General features: G+C 41.0%; 3 gene segments (V, D, J or C); 2 read left to right on the top strand and 1 right to left on the bottom strand.

Moving 5' to 3' along the window:
• Positions 1-729: 729 nt before the first annotated feature.
• Positions 730-3,499, bottom strand: LOC115825051 (Ig kappa-b4 chain C region-like; the record flags this gene model as incomplete). The annotated part of the segment is given in 3 exon segments: positions 730-1,046; positions 2,544-2,569; positions 3,477-3,499. Coding segments are annotated over 3 exon segments (366 nt in total), but the record flags the coding sequence as incomplete, so codon positions are not given.
• A 742-nt stretch (positions 3,500-4,241) lies between these two features.
• LOC115825050 (Ig kappa chain V region K29-213-like) lies at positions 4,242-4,848 on the top strand. The segment is given in 2 exon segments: positions 4,242-4,296; positions 4,526-4,848. Coding segments are annotated over 2 exon segments (372 nt in total).
• Positions 4,849-8,538: 3,690 nt separating this feature from the next.
• LOC115825049 (Ig kappa chain V region 3381-like) lies at positions 8,539-9,140 on the top strand. The segment is given in 2 exon segments: positions 8,539-8,593; positions 8,812-9,140. Coding segments are annotated over 2 exon segments (378 nt in total).
• Positions 9,141-16,897: the final 7,757 nt, after the last annotated feature.

Below are 16,897 nucleotides of genomic sequence, written 5' to 3' on the forward strand. Positions count from 1 at the left end.
TTTTTTTAATTTTACAAAAAAGTTCATTAAAATATCATTTATAAATAAATCAGTTTAATATTTTGTTTGTTTATTTGTGTAGTTATTTATTTAGTGGATCAGTTTCCGGTCATTATTGTTAATATGTGTCAATATCATACAGCTCTATGAGAGGAATTAATATGTTTGACTCTAGTATGAAATGTGTGCTGAAGTATATGTAGATTCCTAAGAGTTGAGTCTGATTAAAAAGCTGCATATTTAAGGGAAATGTTTACTGTGTCACACTTGTAACAATAAAGCTGCTTCCTTGGACGTATGATGCCCTGTACATTTATGGATAACAGTAATGATTTAGTGTGTGACTTTGGTAAAGAGAATTATGTTTAATAAAGACAGACACACAGAGAGGGGAATGGCTGTGATTGAAAAACTCTTTATTTTCATCATGAATAAAACAGAACAAGAGTTAAGCAGTAAAGCACACACATACAGTGGACATGAATGAATTTGATATGAAACACAACAATATCACATGGAAGATGCTCTGATGACAACTCAAGCTGCTGGAAGGACTCACACACAGGGTCAAACCCAGCACAAAGCCAGTCTCATACACTCAGAAACAAGAGGGAGAGGAGGTGTGTATGTGTGTGTGTGTGTGTGTGTGTGTGTGTGTGTGTGTGTGTGTGTGTGTGTGTGTATGTGTGTGTGTGTGTGTGTGTGTGTGTGTGTGTGTGTGTGTTATCACTACTCAGAACACTGATCTTTACTCAGTGTCTGGGTCACTGCAGACTGGGAGCCCTGTGTGGCCTCACAGGTCACTGACATCTTACTCCACTGCTCCTCCTGGAGGGTGAGGGTGCTGCTCCAGCTGTAGAGACCATCCTTCTGTAAAACCCCAGGGCTGGAGCTCACCCCTGAACTCCAACTCTTACCATCCACCTTCCAGTTCAGCTTCCAGTCTGAGGGGAAGCCCTTGTTGGCCAGACACATGAGTGTGGCTTTCCCCTGCTGCAGCTCCACACTGGAGGGGGGCAGGACGGTGAGGGTGGGCCGGGTGTCACCTAGGAGACAGATGAGAAATCACAGCTGTCATTGGGTGGAGAGAGAGCTGACATGTGTCCATCAATCAGTAGAGGGACACAGCAGTATGAGACATGATTAGTCTCCATCTCACATTCATATGTGTGTGATTTTCTTCTTTAAACACACACTTTATCTGTGCTTCAAAAACAGACAGGCTCTGCCTCTTTCACTTCCCTTATCTCTGACTCACAGAGCACAACCAAGATCAGCAGAGCGTTGAAAGACAGTTACAGTCATTTTATAAATAACTGTTTATTCAAAAACATAGTTTCATGTGAAAGTAAAATGCATTTACAGAATTTTTTTGTTTCTGTTCTTTTCGAGTCGTTGAAGAAAAAATGTTTTTAAAAGTTCCCTCACACAATCTGTTTTAAAATATTTCAAATGTAAACACATATCGTGTTAAAAGTGAAGTTTGCTAATCGTGAGGTTTCTTGGTGAAAACTAGTTGGATGAGTCTGAGCTTTGAAGACATTGTGTTGTAATGAAAACCAAGACATTTTCTAAGATAAAAATGAATTATAACTAATGTTTATCTATTAGTTTTAAATCTCACAAGAACTGAAACAGAAATCTACAATGTATATTTTATATTGGTAATGGAATTCGTGGATTATTATTAAACATTACATGTCAATGCCAAGTTGATGTCAAAATGTAAACCAGCCTAACAAACTGCATCTCTCTGCCCTTTTCTCTGTTTACAAATGATGTTTTTTTATGAAGTGTTACATTTTGCTTTTGGTCAATATTTTGCAGTTATGTCTGTATTTTTTATTCAGAACTTCAACATTACTATTGATCAACACCCCAGTTCTTATCAAACAACTTCTTGATGAAACTGTATATCAAACATTCGAAATATTTTGGCTTAGTTTTCAATTATTTTTCATTTTGAAAAGTAAAAAGTTGAGAAATACAAAGATTGTTATTCTAACAGCCCACACTGTCATTGCATAAAGACTAAATAAGAATAAAACTTTATACTACATAAACTGTCATTTATAAACTACACAGAGTTACTACACTTTATTTTAATCTGGATTTAAAATGTTTTCATAAAGAGGAGAGACTTTTACTTACGTCCAACTGACACTTTGGTGCCTCCACCAAAAGTCCACCACAGTGATACAAACTGGTTAAGTGGCCGTACAAAAACCTCCTGCTCTAATGACTCTGATCTCTCTGTGATTTACAGCACATTGTTTCACACTGTTAACATTATTATTCATCAGTCTATCAATACTCATCAATCAACCCATCAACTCATTCATATTCCAACATTTACAAACATTTTTGTCATTTTGTGGCATTTTAAACATCAAGCTGACCATTAGTTTACTCATAAACAAATCCAAGATTAAAGAATCATTTCCTCACACTCATCTGTCACATGGGAACTAATTACACATCATTTCCTAAAACAATTGATAGATTTGATATTTAATAAAGATAAAATACATCTGGATACTCACTGCCAACATCCAGTTTGGTTGCTCCACTACTGAATCACAGAACACAAACCCTCTAATGCAGAAACAGATGGAGTTAGAGTTGAACAATTACAGACCTAAGCATTACACATTGCCCTCTACTGGACAATGTGGGAACTTCAGATAGTGTAGTTTCTCTCTGTGACTTGTCGGTATGTGTGTTCCACAGGTTTCCTCATCCTCCATAAACTCACACTGACCACTTCAAGTCCCTCAGGCCAGCTGCAGCTGCTCTATTTCAGCACAGGGAGTTTCAGCACCACAGACCTGAAGGTGTCTGCAGGAGCCTGGTCAGAGTCCAGAACAGAACAAATGAGGTCCAGGTGAAGCTGATCAGGGAGAACACTCCTGAGCTCAGACAAACCACATCACTGCTCTTCACACAGCTCAGAGACCCAGATGAACACACACATTCTCTCACATTCCTCCTCTCATTTACACACACACACACACACACACACACACACACACACACACACACACACACACACACAGCTCATTAATCCAGTTTTGTAGATGTGAGAGACACAGAGGAAAAATCTTTCTAAATAATTCAAAACTAAAGTCAGACTTTAAAGGCCAGATATACTATAGAGATAGAGACTCCATTCAGTTAATTAATGAGTTATAAATTGAGAGTTCTACTGAAGAAAAAGCTATTTAGGATTTTTTTCATTGAATTTGTTGATAATTTTTTTATGTTTTATTTCTTTTATTGTCATATTTTCTTTATTTTGATAATTTGACTTTTATTTATTGACTAATTTTCTTTTTTATTTGTCTTCTATCTGTCTCTGTGTTTCATTGTACTTACTGTGCTCTGTTGAGTCAGTCAGATGTTTTGAGAGCAAATAATTTTTCCCTTTTATTTTTTGCAGTGTTGTATCTGACAATGTTCATGTACTGAGTACTGACCCATAATGAACTGCATATTGAGTATTTAACAGTAAAAATCATAAGTTCAGTATCGAGCAGTAATGCATTACTCTGACATTAGACATGAAAACATAATATGATGTTTATTTTATTTCCTCCGTAATTATCAAGTCTTTTATTGCAATGTTTTAATTATTTTATTTTTAAAATATTTGTGCACTTATATGTGTGTGAGTTTCAGTGTATTAATTTTCCTTCATTGATTCAGTGAGATGGTATGGAAGGTAGGTGATGGTGGTGTGTGTGTGTGTGTGTGTGTGTGTGTGTGTGTTTTGTTGCTGTTGTTGTGGCTGTTGTTGTTTTCTTTATTTGAGTAATACATACTATTATGCTGACTTAAACAAAAAAACCTTTTCTAAGTTTTCTCCTTCATTGTCGAAGATAATGTGTAGTGTGTGTTAACTTTTCTTATATCATTCTTAAGTACACATCTCTGCCAAAATAGAAAATCCAGACAATGACCTTTTAACATGAAATGTATACAAGTCCTGGTCATTATTACAGTATGTGGGTTTAGTCTAAAACAGAGACAGTCAGACACACTGTAAGCAAAGACTGTATAAGTAAACTGTAAACATTGTCATCAAATAAAACTCTGCGCTGTCAGGAAGATAATTTCATTTCATAAAGAGAGAGGACACTTTGCATTGGCAGCACATGCTTGAGTGCTCTGGGAGTGTTTATAGCCCTGTGAGTTTAAGACTTGATGACTGAGAGCTGCCTGTCCCAGTAACCTAACCCACAGCAAGCATGACTTTCATCACCATCTTCATCTGGACACTTTTGTGTTGTATAAAAGGTAAAAAGAAATTTGTTTCATAGGCATTTTTTTTATTTATTTCAGTGTTTTATACATATATACTTCACATATTTGCTTGTGTTGTTGTGATGTGTTGTTGTTGTAAAAGTGAGAAGTATGTGACCTGTTTGTACAGGAAATCGATCATAATTAACACAGAGTGATAATAAGATCGATTAAGTTGCTTGAATAATGTAACATAATTTTGTTCTCATCTTTCTTATTTCAGAGTCCAGAGGTCAGGTGACTGTGACTCAGACTCCTGTAGGGAAATCTGCTCTTCTAGGAGACACAGTCACTATCAACTGTAAAACCAGCTCTGCAGTGTACAATGGTAATCGTCTAGCCTGGTACCAACAAAAACCTGGGGAGGCTCCTAAACTCCTGATTTATTATGCAAGCACCCGTCAGTCTGGAGTTCCAGATCGTTTCAGTGGCAGTGGATCTGGGACTGACTTCACTCTGACCATCAGTAACATCCAGACTGAAGATGCAGGAGATTATTACTGTCAGAGTGAACATTATATCAGTGGCTATGTGTTCACACAGTGATATAGAGCCGTACAAAAACCTCCCTCAGTCAGACTGCACAGAGACTGCACTGCTGCAGCTGGGACCTACTGCAGGTGCTGAGGGGGAGGATGTGATACAGCACAATGACATAAAGATGTCATGACTTTTCATTAACATGAACACACACCCTTGTGTGTAACGGAACTATCAGCAGACTCAGATCTCTCAATCTAAACATCCTGAGTGTCAACATCAGTGTCCATCTGTGAGGAATTCACTTCATCTACAAAATGCAGAGGACAAACCTGATCATAAGCACAAGTCCTTTAAGTTTGTCTCATTCTATCAAGTCTTTTTCATACATCAAAACTAAAGAATGGACACACACAGGCCATTAACCGCCGTCTGATTCATGGATTTTCCTTAGAAATTCAACAGGCACATTTCTCCATATATAAAAGTACCATAGAAACCTTGGGAATCTGCCTGGTTGTTTTAGACAATGTGTGAAAGATTCTCTCAGCCCAAATGTCTCAACCTCAGAAAACTGCAGTTTCATCTAGTTTGTTGGCCTTGTTTAGGGTCTGTAACAGATATATGTGTCTGATTAAATATGTTATTCTCTTCTCTGTTTGCGAGGGGAAAAAATCTCTTGGTTTTAAAGACCTAATGAAAACAGTCAGCCTGTAACATAGCTGGATTTTTCATTATGCTCCTGTGACTAATTCAAACCAACACACTGTTCTCTGTATTAGATTCCCAAAGGGCTTCCCTGCCTGAGTGTTTCGACCCTGGAAACAGGCCTGGGACACACATAGCAGTATGCACATGTATAGAAAAAAAATTAAATCCAAAGACAAACACACACGAAGACAACACCCAGACACTTTAACATACTGTACAATGTCTACATCCTTTGATGTAACAGCTCAAGGGTTACAGTTAACACTTCCTAAAGGGATTTTCCTCAGAAATTCAACAAGCACCACTTCATGACAGATTCAGATCTCTTCACTGTTTGCTGAAAATATGTACTGCTTTTAACGACCCAATGAAACAGTCAGATTGTAATATAGCTGTATTTTTTATTATGTACCAATGACTAATTCAAATGAATGTATTGTACTTTGTATTAGATTCCTGAACCACATTCCCATAATCAGGTGACTCATGACCAGCTGTGTGAGGAGTGTGTGGATTACCAGATCATGGACAGACCCTCACTCAGACAGTCGTCCACCTTCATCTGACTTGATAGCAGTGGACGTTGAGATAAGGCTCCTCTGAGTCCCTTCACCACACAAAGGGACCTGACAACCAACTTAATGCCAACACAACCACTCACTCTCCCCCTGTCTCCCATTCATCACAGCCTGCTTAGCTGACATTGCCTCCTGGATGTCTGCTAAGCACCTCAAACTGAACCTGGAGAAAACTGAGCTTCTGTTCTTTCCTGCAAAGAACTCCCCAACGATCGACACTGCAATCACCCTCGAGGGATCTGTGGTGTTCCCCACCACAGCAGCCAAAAACCTAGGCGTAACCCTGGACAACAAGCTAACCTACTCCGGTCACATCGCGGCAATCACTCGATCCTACAGATTCTCCCTATACAACATCAGGAGAATCCGACCATTCCTCACACTACAGGCGACCCAGCTCCTGGTCCAAGCGCTTGTCATCTCCTGCCTGGACTACTGCAACGTCCTACTGGCTGGCTTGCCAACCTGCGCCATCAGGCCGCTCCAGCTCGTGCAGAATGCTGCTGCACGCCTGGTCTTCAACCTCCCTAAGCACTCTCATGTCACTCCACTCCTTACTGCGCTCCACTGGCTTCCGGTAGCTGCCCGCATCCAATTCAAGACACTGGTACTGGCCTACCAGGCAACAAGAGGCTCCGCCCCATCATACATTCAGTCCCTAATAACTCCATATACCACTACTAGAACCCTCCGCTCTACGACCTCTGGTCAGCTGACGGTCCCCTCACTTCGGGAACCCGGCAGCCGCTCCTCCCGACCACGCCTCTTCTCTGCCATTGCCCCGAGGTGGTGGAACGACCTCCCTCATACAGTTAGGACTGCGGAATCCCTTACCATCTTCTGCAAGAGACTGAAAACCCACCTCTTCAGAACCCACCTTTCCCCCTAAGCCTAACCCCCTACCCTTCCTTAAAAAAAAAAAAAAAAACCCTTGTCTTGTATCTATGTTTGTCTAAGAATTCCAGGGTGCAATATGAAGGAGTAAATTGACGCTCAGTCTTTTTAGCGATGTCTGCTTATGAGGTATTAGGAATCTGACTGATGCACTGATTGTAAGTCGCTTTGGCTAAAAGCGTCTGCTAAATGCTAAATTGTAAATTGTAAATTGTAATTCATTCATATAGGTGACTGAACTCATCTGTCACAGCCACATAAAGCAGTGACCATCCATGTTACCATAGCAATGAAGATTTAAAACAGATGGACTACAGCAGTGATCCTCAACTCCAGTCCTGGAGCCCCACTGTCTTGCATGTCTTTGTATTAACTCAGGACTGACAGACCTGATTCCACTGATCAATTAATCATCAAGCCCTTGATCAGCCCACTTAACTGTGATAATGAAGAGTTAAAACAAAGATGTGCAGGACAGTGGCCCCCCAGGACTGGAGATAAGAATCACTGAACTAGAGAGATAGAGACTTCACTTCATGAGTTAATGAGTTAAAAATAGAGTTTTTTTATTATTGAATTTGTTGATGATGCATCACTTTTTTATGTTTTATTGCTTTTAGTGTCTTATATTTTCTTTATGTTGATAATTTGACTTTTATTGATTGACTAATTTTCTTTTTTGTTTTTTCATCTATCTGTCTCTGAGTTTCATTGTATTTATTGTGCTCTGTTGAGTCAGTCAGAGGTTTTGAGAGCAAATAATTTTTCCTTTTTTATTTTTTGCAGTGTTGTGTTTGACAATGTTCATGTACTGAGTATTGAATCATGATGAACTGCATATTGAATATTTAACAGTAATAAATCATAAGTATTGAGTATTGAGCAGTAATGTGTTACTCTGACATTAGACATGAAAACATAATATGATGTTTATTTTATTTCCTCCATTATTATCGAGTCTTTTATTGTAATGTTTTAATTATTTTATTTTTAAAATATTTCTGCATTTGTATGTGTGTGAGTTTCAATAAATTAATTTTGCTGAGTCGATTCAGTGAGATAGTATGGAAGGTAGGTGATGGTGGTGTGTGTGTGTGTGTGTGTGTGTGTCTTTTATTGTTGCTGTTGATGTTGTTTTCTTTGTTTGAGTAGACATACTATTATGCTGACTGAAACAAAAAAACCTTTTCTCCTTCATTATTGTAGATAATGTGTAGTGTCTGCGACCTTTTTTGTTATTAAATTCTTACAGACACATCTCTGACAAAATAGAAAATCAAAGAAAAAAATGACATCAGATTTCAGTATGAAATATTTAAAGGATCATAGTCATTATTACGGTATTTGCATTTAGTCTAGATCAGAGAAAGTCATACTCGTTGTAGGTAAACCCTGAATCAGTAAACTGTAAGTATTGAGATCTCTTTACTCTGTGCGGTAAGGAAGATGATTTCCATAGAGAGAGGACACTTTGCATTGGCAGCACATGCTTGAGTGCTCTTGGAGTGTTTATAGCCCTGTGAGTTTAAGACTTGATGACTGAGAGCCGCCTGCCCCAGTAACTTAACCCACAGCAAGCATGACTTTCATCACCATCTTCATCTGGACACTTTTGTGTTGTTTTAAAGGTAATAGAAATTTACTTCACTGGAATTTTGTAGTAAGTTTCAAAGTACTTATATATATATATATATATATATATATATATATATATATATATATGTGTGTGTGTGTGTGTGTGTGTGTGTGTGTGTGTGTGCGTGTGTGTCTATTTGTGTGGTTATTTACATTATTGTGTTTGGATTTAAGAAATTTGGATATAATCATCTTTGGATGTGCATTTCAGGATCCAGTGGTAAGGTCACAGTGACTCAGACTCCTGCCGTGAAAGCAGCTCTTCCAGGAGATACTGTTATAATCAGCTGTAAAACCAGTACTACACCATACTGCAGCACACCCTGTTTGTCTTGGTACCAACAGAAACCTGGAGAGGCTCCTAAACTCCTGATTTATTATACAAGTACCCGTCAGTCTGGAGTTCCAGATCATTTCAGTGGCAGTGGATCTGGGACTGACTTCACTCTGACCATCAGTAACATCCAGACTGAAGATGCAGGAGATTATTACTGTCAGAGTTTCCATTACCCAGGCAGCACTCGTCTGTTCACACAGTGATATAGAGCCGTACAAAAACCTCCCTCAGTCAGACTGCACAGAGACTGCACTGCTGCAGCTGGGACCTACTGAAGGTGCTGAGGGGGAGGATGTGATACAGCACAATCACACACTCTGTGGAGGAGAGGAATCACACTACACTAACTCTAATTACAATAACAATAACAATGAATGTCCATTAAAAATAGCTGTTTTGGAAATCAGAGTACATTATAATATTTATAATCTCAGTCCTTAGGCCAATTGCTTTAATACTTTTAATAATGAATACAATATAATAAATCAACCAAATGTTTATGTAACAGTAAAATAAGCTAACAGCCCACATGTGAGGACACAGCACTTAAGACAGTGAGACTGAAGACTTACAGACCTTCACCAGGGAATCATCCAAGGACTTTCACATTTGTTAAAGGTCTACATGTGCACAGGAACTTCAGAAATTTGGCCAAAATAATATTTTCCCCTAAGATGCCTTGAGGATTTTCATATTCCAAACAGAGAACAATGTGTCTTCCAAATTTAAGATCTGTTTTTTTCTCATGTTTAGTCGTGTGTGTTTGAACCATGGGTGGGGTTATCCGGTCAGTCACTCTATCAGAACAGTAAAGACCTGGCAGGACTAATTGACTCTGTACTACATAAAAGCAACAGAAAGCCAAAAAAAGATCAGTGAAAGTTCGTATTCTTAAACACTTAAAATATTGGGGGAAAATCATTTAAAAAGGATGGTTGGATTAAATGAGAGACTTGTGCATAAATTATAATTTAAAACAAAAAAGATTTCTGAGGTCAGCCCAGACATTAACACCTTTGTTCCAGTAATTTCATCATATTATTTATCCTGGTGAGTTAAAAATCCTTAAAAAATGCCTTGTGAATTTTGATATTCTTCACAGATAAAAATGTGTCCTTCAGGTTTGAGATCTGTTGTGTCCTCGTGTTTGTTTGTGTTTGTTTGAACCATGTGTGTGGTTATCAGATCAGTTACTGAGTCAGAACAGTAGAGATCTGGCTGAAGGAACTGACTGAATACGACATTAAATTAACAGATCAATGAAAGTCAGTGTTTTTAAACACTCAAAATGTAAAAAAGAGAGATTTTTTAATATATTGCAACAGAAAACAACAAAAAGATTTGTGAGGTCTTCCCAGGACTGTAGTCCATCAAGCTGTAAGAATTACACACCAAGTTTCTGACTTTCTCTCTGTAAAACTTCCTGGAGTTTATCAATGTCAATTTCAGTGGAATTTACAGATATTAACATCTATAGTGTTCCATGTATTTACCAATGGGCAGTGTTGTAGTACTGTCATCATTTTATGTATTCTGGTGAGAGATGTTTAATACTTACACTGAAAAAGTGTAGTGCTGACAGATGTTCTGTTTGTGGAAGTAAAGGAAAGGTGAGTCAGAATTAATCTGTCTGTTTTTGTTGTTTATTTACTTTGTCTTGACAGCATTTCTCCCCTGCCGTCCACAGCAAATGTGATGCACCGTCTCTCACAGTTATCTGATTAATTAATTCATTAAGTTTATTATTAATGAATTAGGTGACTAATTAACTAACCTTGGTGTGATTTTTGACTCTAGTCTCTCGCTAGTCACTCATATCAAGAACACAACCAAAACTGCCTTTTATCACCTGCGTAACATTGCTAAAATTAGACCCTTTCTAAGTATGGCTGATGCAAAAACCATTGTTCACGCATTCGTCACGTCTCGCCTCGATTACTGCAATGTTCTTTACTCTGGCCTGCCTGCCTCTAGTACCAATAGTTTTCAGCTGGTCCAGAATGCTGCTGCTAGAATTCTGACCAGAATGAAGAAGTTCGATCACATTAGCCCTGTCCTGGCTTCCCTTCATTGGCTCCCAATTCATGCAAGGGCAGATTTTAAGGTCCTCTTATTTACATATAAAATTTTACATGGGCTTGCGCCTTCCTACCTGTCTGACTTAATTACACCCTATAACCCACCTCGCACCCTGCGCTCTCAAGATTCTGGACTATTAGTCATTCCAAGAGTTAAAAAGAAGTCCGCTGGCAACCGAGCCTTTTCCTACCGCTCTCCCTTCCTCTGGAATGTTTTACCTACAGAAGTTAGAGAGGCAAACTCTCTCAATACCTTTAAAACAAAACTAAAGACTTATCTATTTTCTCAAACTTATGCATGATATAATTTTGATTTGACTTTGCTACAGACATATAAAGCCCTTTGAAACTATAAATAGTGATATTGGGCTCTAAATAAATATTATTATTATTATTATTATTATTATTATTATTATTATTATTATTATTATTATTTATTTACTTTGTCTTGACAGCATTTCTCCTCTGCAGTCCACAACAAACGTGATGCGCTGTCTCTCACAGTTATCTGATTAATTAATTCATTAAGTTTATTATTAATGAATTAGGTAACTAATGTTTTTAAAGCTGATGCTGAATGTTCAGGTGAGAATTCAATTATTCATTGACAGCCAGTTTTGCTAACTTAATATGATGTAGAACTATTCCCTCAGTCGATCAATACTTTTAAAAAGCAAGGTCCTTTTCTATAACTCATTTTCAACTAAGTAATGAATGTAAAGGTACAAAGTTGTTGTCCTCTGATATATAATCCTGTGTACTGTCTATTCACACATATATGAAACATTATAATGAGAGAGAAACTGTTCTATACATTTTCAGACCAACTAAGCTGTCCCGGAGACACTGGTCAACAGAGGATCAGACTCCACACATTGAAGACACTACAGGAGAAAGTTCTGCTGTGTTTTTTAGAGTCTTTAGAGGCCAGACAGTCACTAGTCAGGAGGCTGTAGAGAATGCAGAGAAAATTTTTGACTTTTCTTCCTCAGGGTAAAATTCCTGGAGTTTAACATGATGTGTGAATATTCAGAGAGCAGTGTGGCATACAGCTTCTGTTTCAGGCAACACTGAGAAAAGAGCAAATGCTGAAAGACCAAAGCTGCTACATGTCACATTAAACTGTTTACTATATATGTGTGTGTTAAACTTCACACACCAGATCTACCTTCTTTTCCAGAGACACAGCATCCCATGTCACCCCAACATGAAAAACACCAGTCAGACTTTTAATTGTTCAGACTAGTTTGGCTTCCAAACAGAAAAGACCGCTCAAAGACCCCTGGGAGTAAAACTTCATTGGCTGGGAATCAAACCCAGGTAAGCAACTTGAGAGGCAGCTATGCTCACCACTACAATGAGAAAGATTCCTCAAGGTCATTATTCCCAGTTCTGGATGACACAGGAAGCTGGAAGGACAATCTGAAGACACCATCTCAGACTGTGTTACTGCCAATCAAACAAAACTGACACACTACCTACTGCACTAACAAGACTGAAAAGAGGAAGCTGGTGACAAACACAAACGACAGTCCAGACAGCTCCATCTCTATCACCATGTCTGTGACTGTACGATAAATGTCTCCAAGAGACTTCCGGGTGTTTCTTCTTCACCATCCCAGATAAATCAGGAAACTCAGCTATCCCAGGATAATCCATGAGCAAAACTTCCAAAAAAAAAAAAAAGAAATAAAGAAAATCCCAAAAGACAGTATTTTGACCATTAATGAGCAGCGTCAGGTGAACAGTTCTACTGTTTATTTGGAGAATCGTCCCTCTTCTCAATCACACACACTCACACACTAGCCTGTCATCCATTTCTCTGGTCACATTTTTCCTTTCACACTGTGAGAAACTTTGTCTTTGTACAGCATCCTGCAGACTCATGTGACAGAGGGCTCTGTCTCAGGCCGCGAGCATCTTTCCCCCACACCAACCTTATCCCATAGTTATACAGTGCTCATCTGTGTCTGTGCCCTGTTACATGTAGGTGTTTGCATTCACATCCACGAGAAGCTGTTTAGGCCAAAATTGAATACTTCACTTGCACACACAGCCATTTGTGTGTGTGTGTGTGTGTGTTTGTGTCCTGGGGCAACTTGGACCCCTTTTCAGCCTACCTTACCGCACTCTTGTAAACCATTTGTGTGCAGGTGTACTGCTTTGCATTAGTGAAGGTTCTCTGTTGAAGGTGTCAGTTTAACAATATCAGTGACAAATGTCATTACTGGGAGTCCTAAGATTTCCTGATTATCCACTGCCCTGTACACCTGCCTGTCACCCTGACCACACACTGCCCTACACACCTGTCTGTCACCCTGACCATACACTGCCCTACACACCTGTCTGCCACCCTGACCATACACTGTCCTACACACCTGTCTGCCATCCTGACCATACACTGCCCTACACACCTGTCTGTCACCCTGACCATACACTGCCCTACACACCTGCCTGTCACCCTGACCACACACTGTCCTACACACCTGTCTGTCACCCTGACCACACACTGCCCTGCACACCTGCCTGTCACCCTGACCACACACTGTCCTACACACCTGTCTGTCACCCTGACCACACACTGTCCTACACACCTGTCTGTCACCCTGACCATACACTGTCCTACACACCTGCCTGTCACCCTGACCACACACTGCCCTACACACCTGTCTGTCACCCTGACCATACACTGCCCTACACACCTGTCTGTCACCCTGACCACACACTGCCCTGCACACCTGCCTGTCACCCTGACCACACACTGCTGTCTGGATACCTGATGATGTTTGTTTTAGTCTCTGTGGATCTCAACCTAGATCCCAGTCTCTGTGGATCTGAATGTTAACCTCTCGTTCAGTGTTGACTCTTGACTTTTTACTGTAATATTTTCATATTACACATAAAGCTCAGATACATGCCAGTCATCATCATCATAAATATGTCTTATCTTGTTGACATGATTTCTGTGACATATTCCCATATTCCAGTGAGACAATGTTCAGGTCAACACTGCTGAGTGTAAACTTTATTTGTGTCCTGACTGAGTCAGTTCTCATTCACTGATCTTTTCAAATTCTCCATTAACCAATAATATTCATAATTAAATATGATTATCTATTTTGAACACTAGATGTCAGTAGAGAACACAATATGACCATAATACTCTGGCCTTATGAAGTGTAGAATGGTTATACATGTGTGAACATATGAGTGCAGGGTGTCTGCTGTACTTAGGAAGAGTATTTCCATAGAGAGAGGACACTTTGCATTGGCAGCACATGCTTGAGTGCTCTGGGAGTGTTTATAGCTCTGTGAGTTTAAGACTTGATGACTGAGAGCTGTCTGCCCCAGTAACTTAACCCACAGCAAGCATGACTTTCATCACCATCTTCATCTGGACACTGACCTGTTGCTGTTTTAAAGGTGGGAGAGATATGAAACCTATTCACAGTCTGTATGACTGATATAAACCTTTTCAGATAAAGTGTTATGTGTAATTTACTTTGTAATCAATAATGTCACATTTATTACTTCCATTGTGTTTATTTAATTTCAGAGTCTAGAGGTCAGGTGACTGTGACTCAGACTCCTGTAGTGATATCTGCTCTTCCAGGAGACACAGTCACTATCAACTGTAAAACCAGCCCTGCAGTGTATACTGTTAGCACTCTAGATGATGATGGTAATGATGTAGATGTTCACTTCCTAGCCTGGTACCAACACAAACCTGGAGAGGCTCCTAAACTCCTGATTTATCAAGCAATTTCCCGTGAGTCTTAAATTCCAGATCGTTTCAGTGGCAGTGGATCTGGGACTGATTTCACTCTGATCATCAGTAACATCCAGACTGAAGATGCAGGGGATTATTACTGTCTGAGTCTACATTACATCAGTAGTAGCTATGTGTTCACACAGTGATATAGAGCCGTACGAAAACCTCCCTCAGTCAGACTGCACAGAGACTGCACTGCTGCAGCTGGGACCTACTGCAGGTGCTGAGGGGGAGGATGTGATACAGCACAATCACACACTCTGTGGAGGAGAGGAATCACACTACACTAACTCTAATTACAATAACAATAATTATGAATGTCCATTAATAATATCTGTTATTAAAATCAGAGAATATCATAAACAAGTCAGTCTTCCTCAGACCAACCACTTTAATCATTCTCTGTGCTGATGGTTTAATAAAAGGTGTTATGTTCACATTTTCATAAAATGTTTTACATCAACATGACAAGGTAAAGATAATGTAACGACCTCGCCTCCTCCCTTGTCGGCCTCAGCCACTCAGCGCTCAGCGTCGCCGGTCTACTGATCACCGGTCTGATCACTCATCACCTGCACCTGTTCACTTGTTAATTTCATTAATTCTCCTGCCTATTTATACTCCTTAGTTCTGCACTTCCCCTGCGAAGTCTACTTTTGGTTACTTGCCACAGACCTTTGCCTGAGATCACGTTAGAGCCTGTTTGTATTGTTTAAGAGAGCCTTTTGTACCTCTTCAGTTCCTTGTTCCTTTCTGCCTGTTTTTTGGAATAAATTCCCGTGTTGCGCACTTGCGTCCGATTACAGTCTTGGTTCTTGACAGAAGACTTCGCCCACCCTGGACGCAGCGAACATTCCCTTACCCATGGAGGAGAGTCCAGACCCTCGTGGGAAGTTCTGGCCGGTGCCAGCCTTGGCCGAAGCAGTTGCTGATCAGCAGCGTGAGCTCGCCCAACTTCGAGCCGCCATGGGTGAGGTTGTCCACCGCATGGAGCAACTCACGACTGCTCTGCGCCCACCTCCCGTCCCGGTTCCCCCGCCTGCTCCATCAGCTGAGTCTTACCGTCTGCATGATTCGCCGGTTAAACTTCCGGAGCGCTATGAAGGCGCCCCTGCTGAGTGTCACGGCTTCATTCTACAGTGCCAATTATACTTTGCTCACCATCCTTCCCTTTCAGACGAGACCAAAGTTGCTACCATCATCTCGCGACTGACAGGAAGGGCGCTGCAGTGGGCGACTGCCGTCTGGGAGAGAAGAGGTGGGGAAGTGGCTACCTATGAACGTTTTGAGAACCTTTTTCGTGCAGTGTTTAATCACCCAGCAGAGGGGCGAGAGGTGGGAGAGAGACTGCTCCAGCTCACCCAGGGCACCAGCTCTGCCGCAGACTACGCGCTGGCCTTCCGGACTGCTGCTGCTGCCAGTGGCTGGAACGAGCCAGCACTCTGTTCAGTCTACCGGCGGGGACTCAGAGAGGATATCCGTATGGAGCTGGTCTGCCGCGGGGAGAACATGAGTCTGGACTCCCTCATTGCCCTGTCCATCCGTTTAGACCGTCTGCTGCGTGAGCGGCGCCGACACTCCGGACCTGCCAGATTGCCACTCCAGACCCACTCAGACCCTGAGCCCGAGCCAATGCAAATTGGTCGCACCCATCTTCCCAACACTGAACGTCGCCGCCGCATCGAGCAGGGTTTATGCCTCTACTGCGGGGGGGAGGGTCACCAGCTGGCAGGCTGCACTGTGAGACCTGCTCGGCCCCCACAGTACATCAGAGGGACGCTGCCCCGGGGAAGAACCTACCGTAGTGAGGTAAGCGCTCCCTCTCTATCTCTGGTGGCTAAACCATTCATGGTGCCGGTGACAGTTCGCTCCGGTGATTTCTCTTCCTCCGTTTCAGCCTTGCTAGATTCAGGGGCGGCGGGCAACTTCATCAGTGGTGCCTTGGCCCAGGCCCTTCAACTCATCCTCCATCGCCTCCCAGCTCCAGTCTCTGTCCACGCCTTGGATGGTCGCCCAGTCGGAAGCGGGTCAATCACCCACACCACTAGCATTGTCAATCTCACTGTGGGAGCCATCCATCATGAGGCCCTCTCATTGCTAGTGCTGCCTG

Source organism: Chanos chanos, chromosome 12 (genome assembly GCF_902362185.1).
Source record: "Chanos chanos chromosome 12, fChaCha1.1, whole genome shotgun sequence".
Taxonomy (NCBI): domain Eukaryota; kingdom Metazoa; phylum Chordata; class Actinopteri; order Gonorynchiformes; family Chanidae; genus Chanos; species Chanos chanos.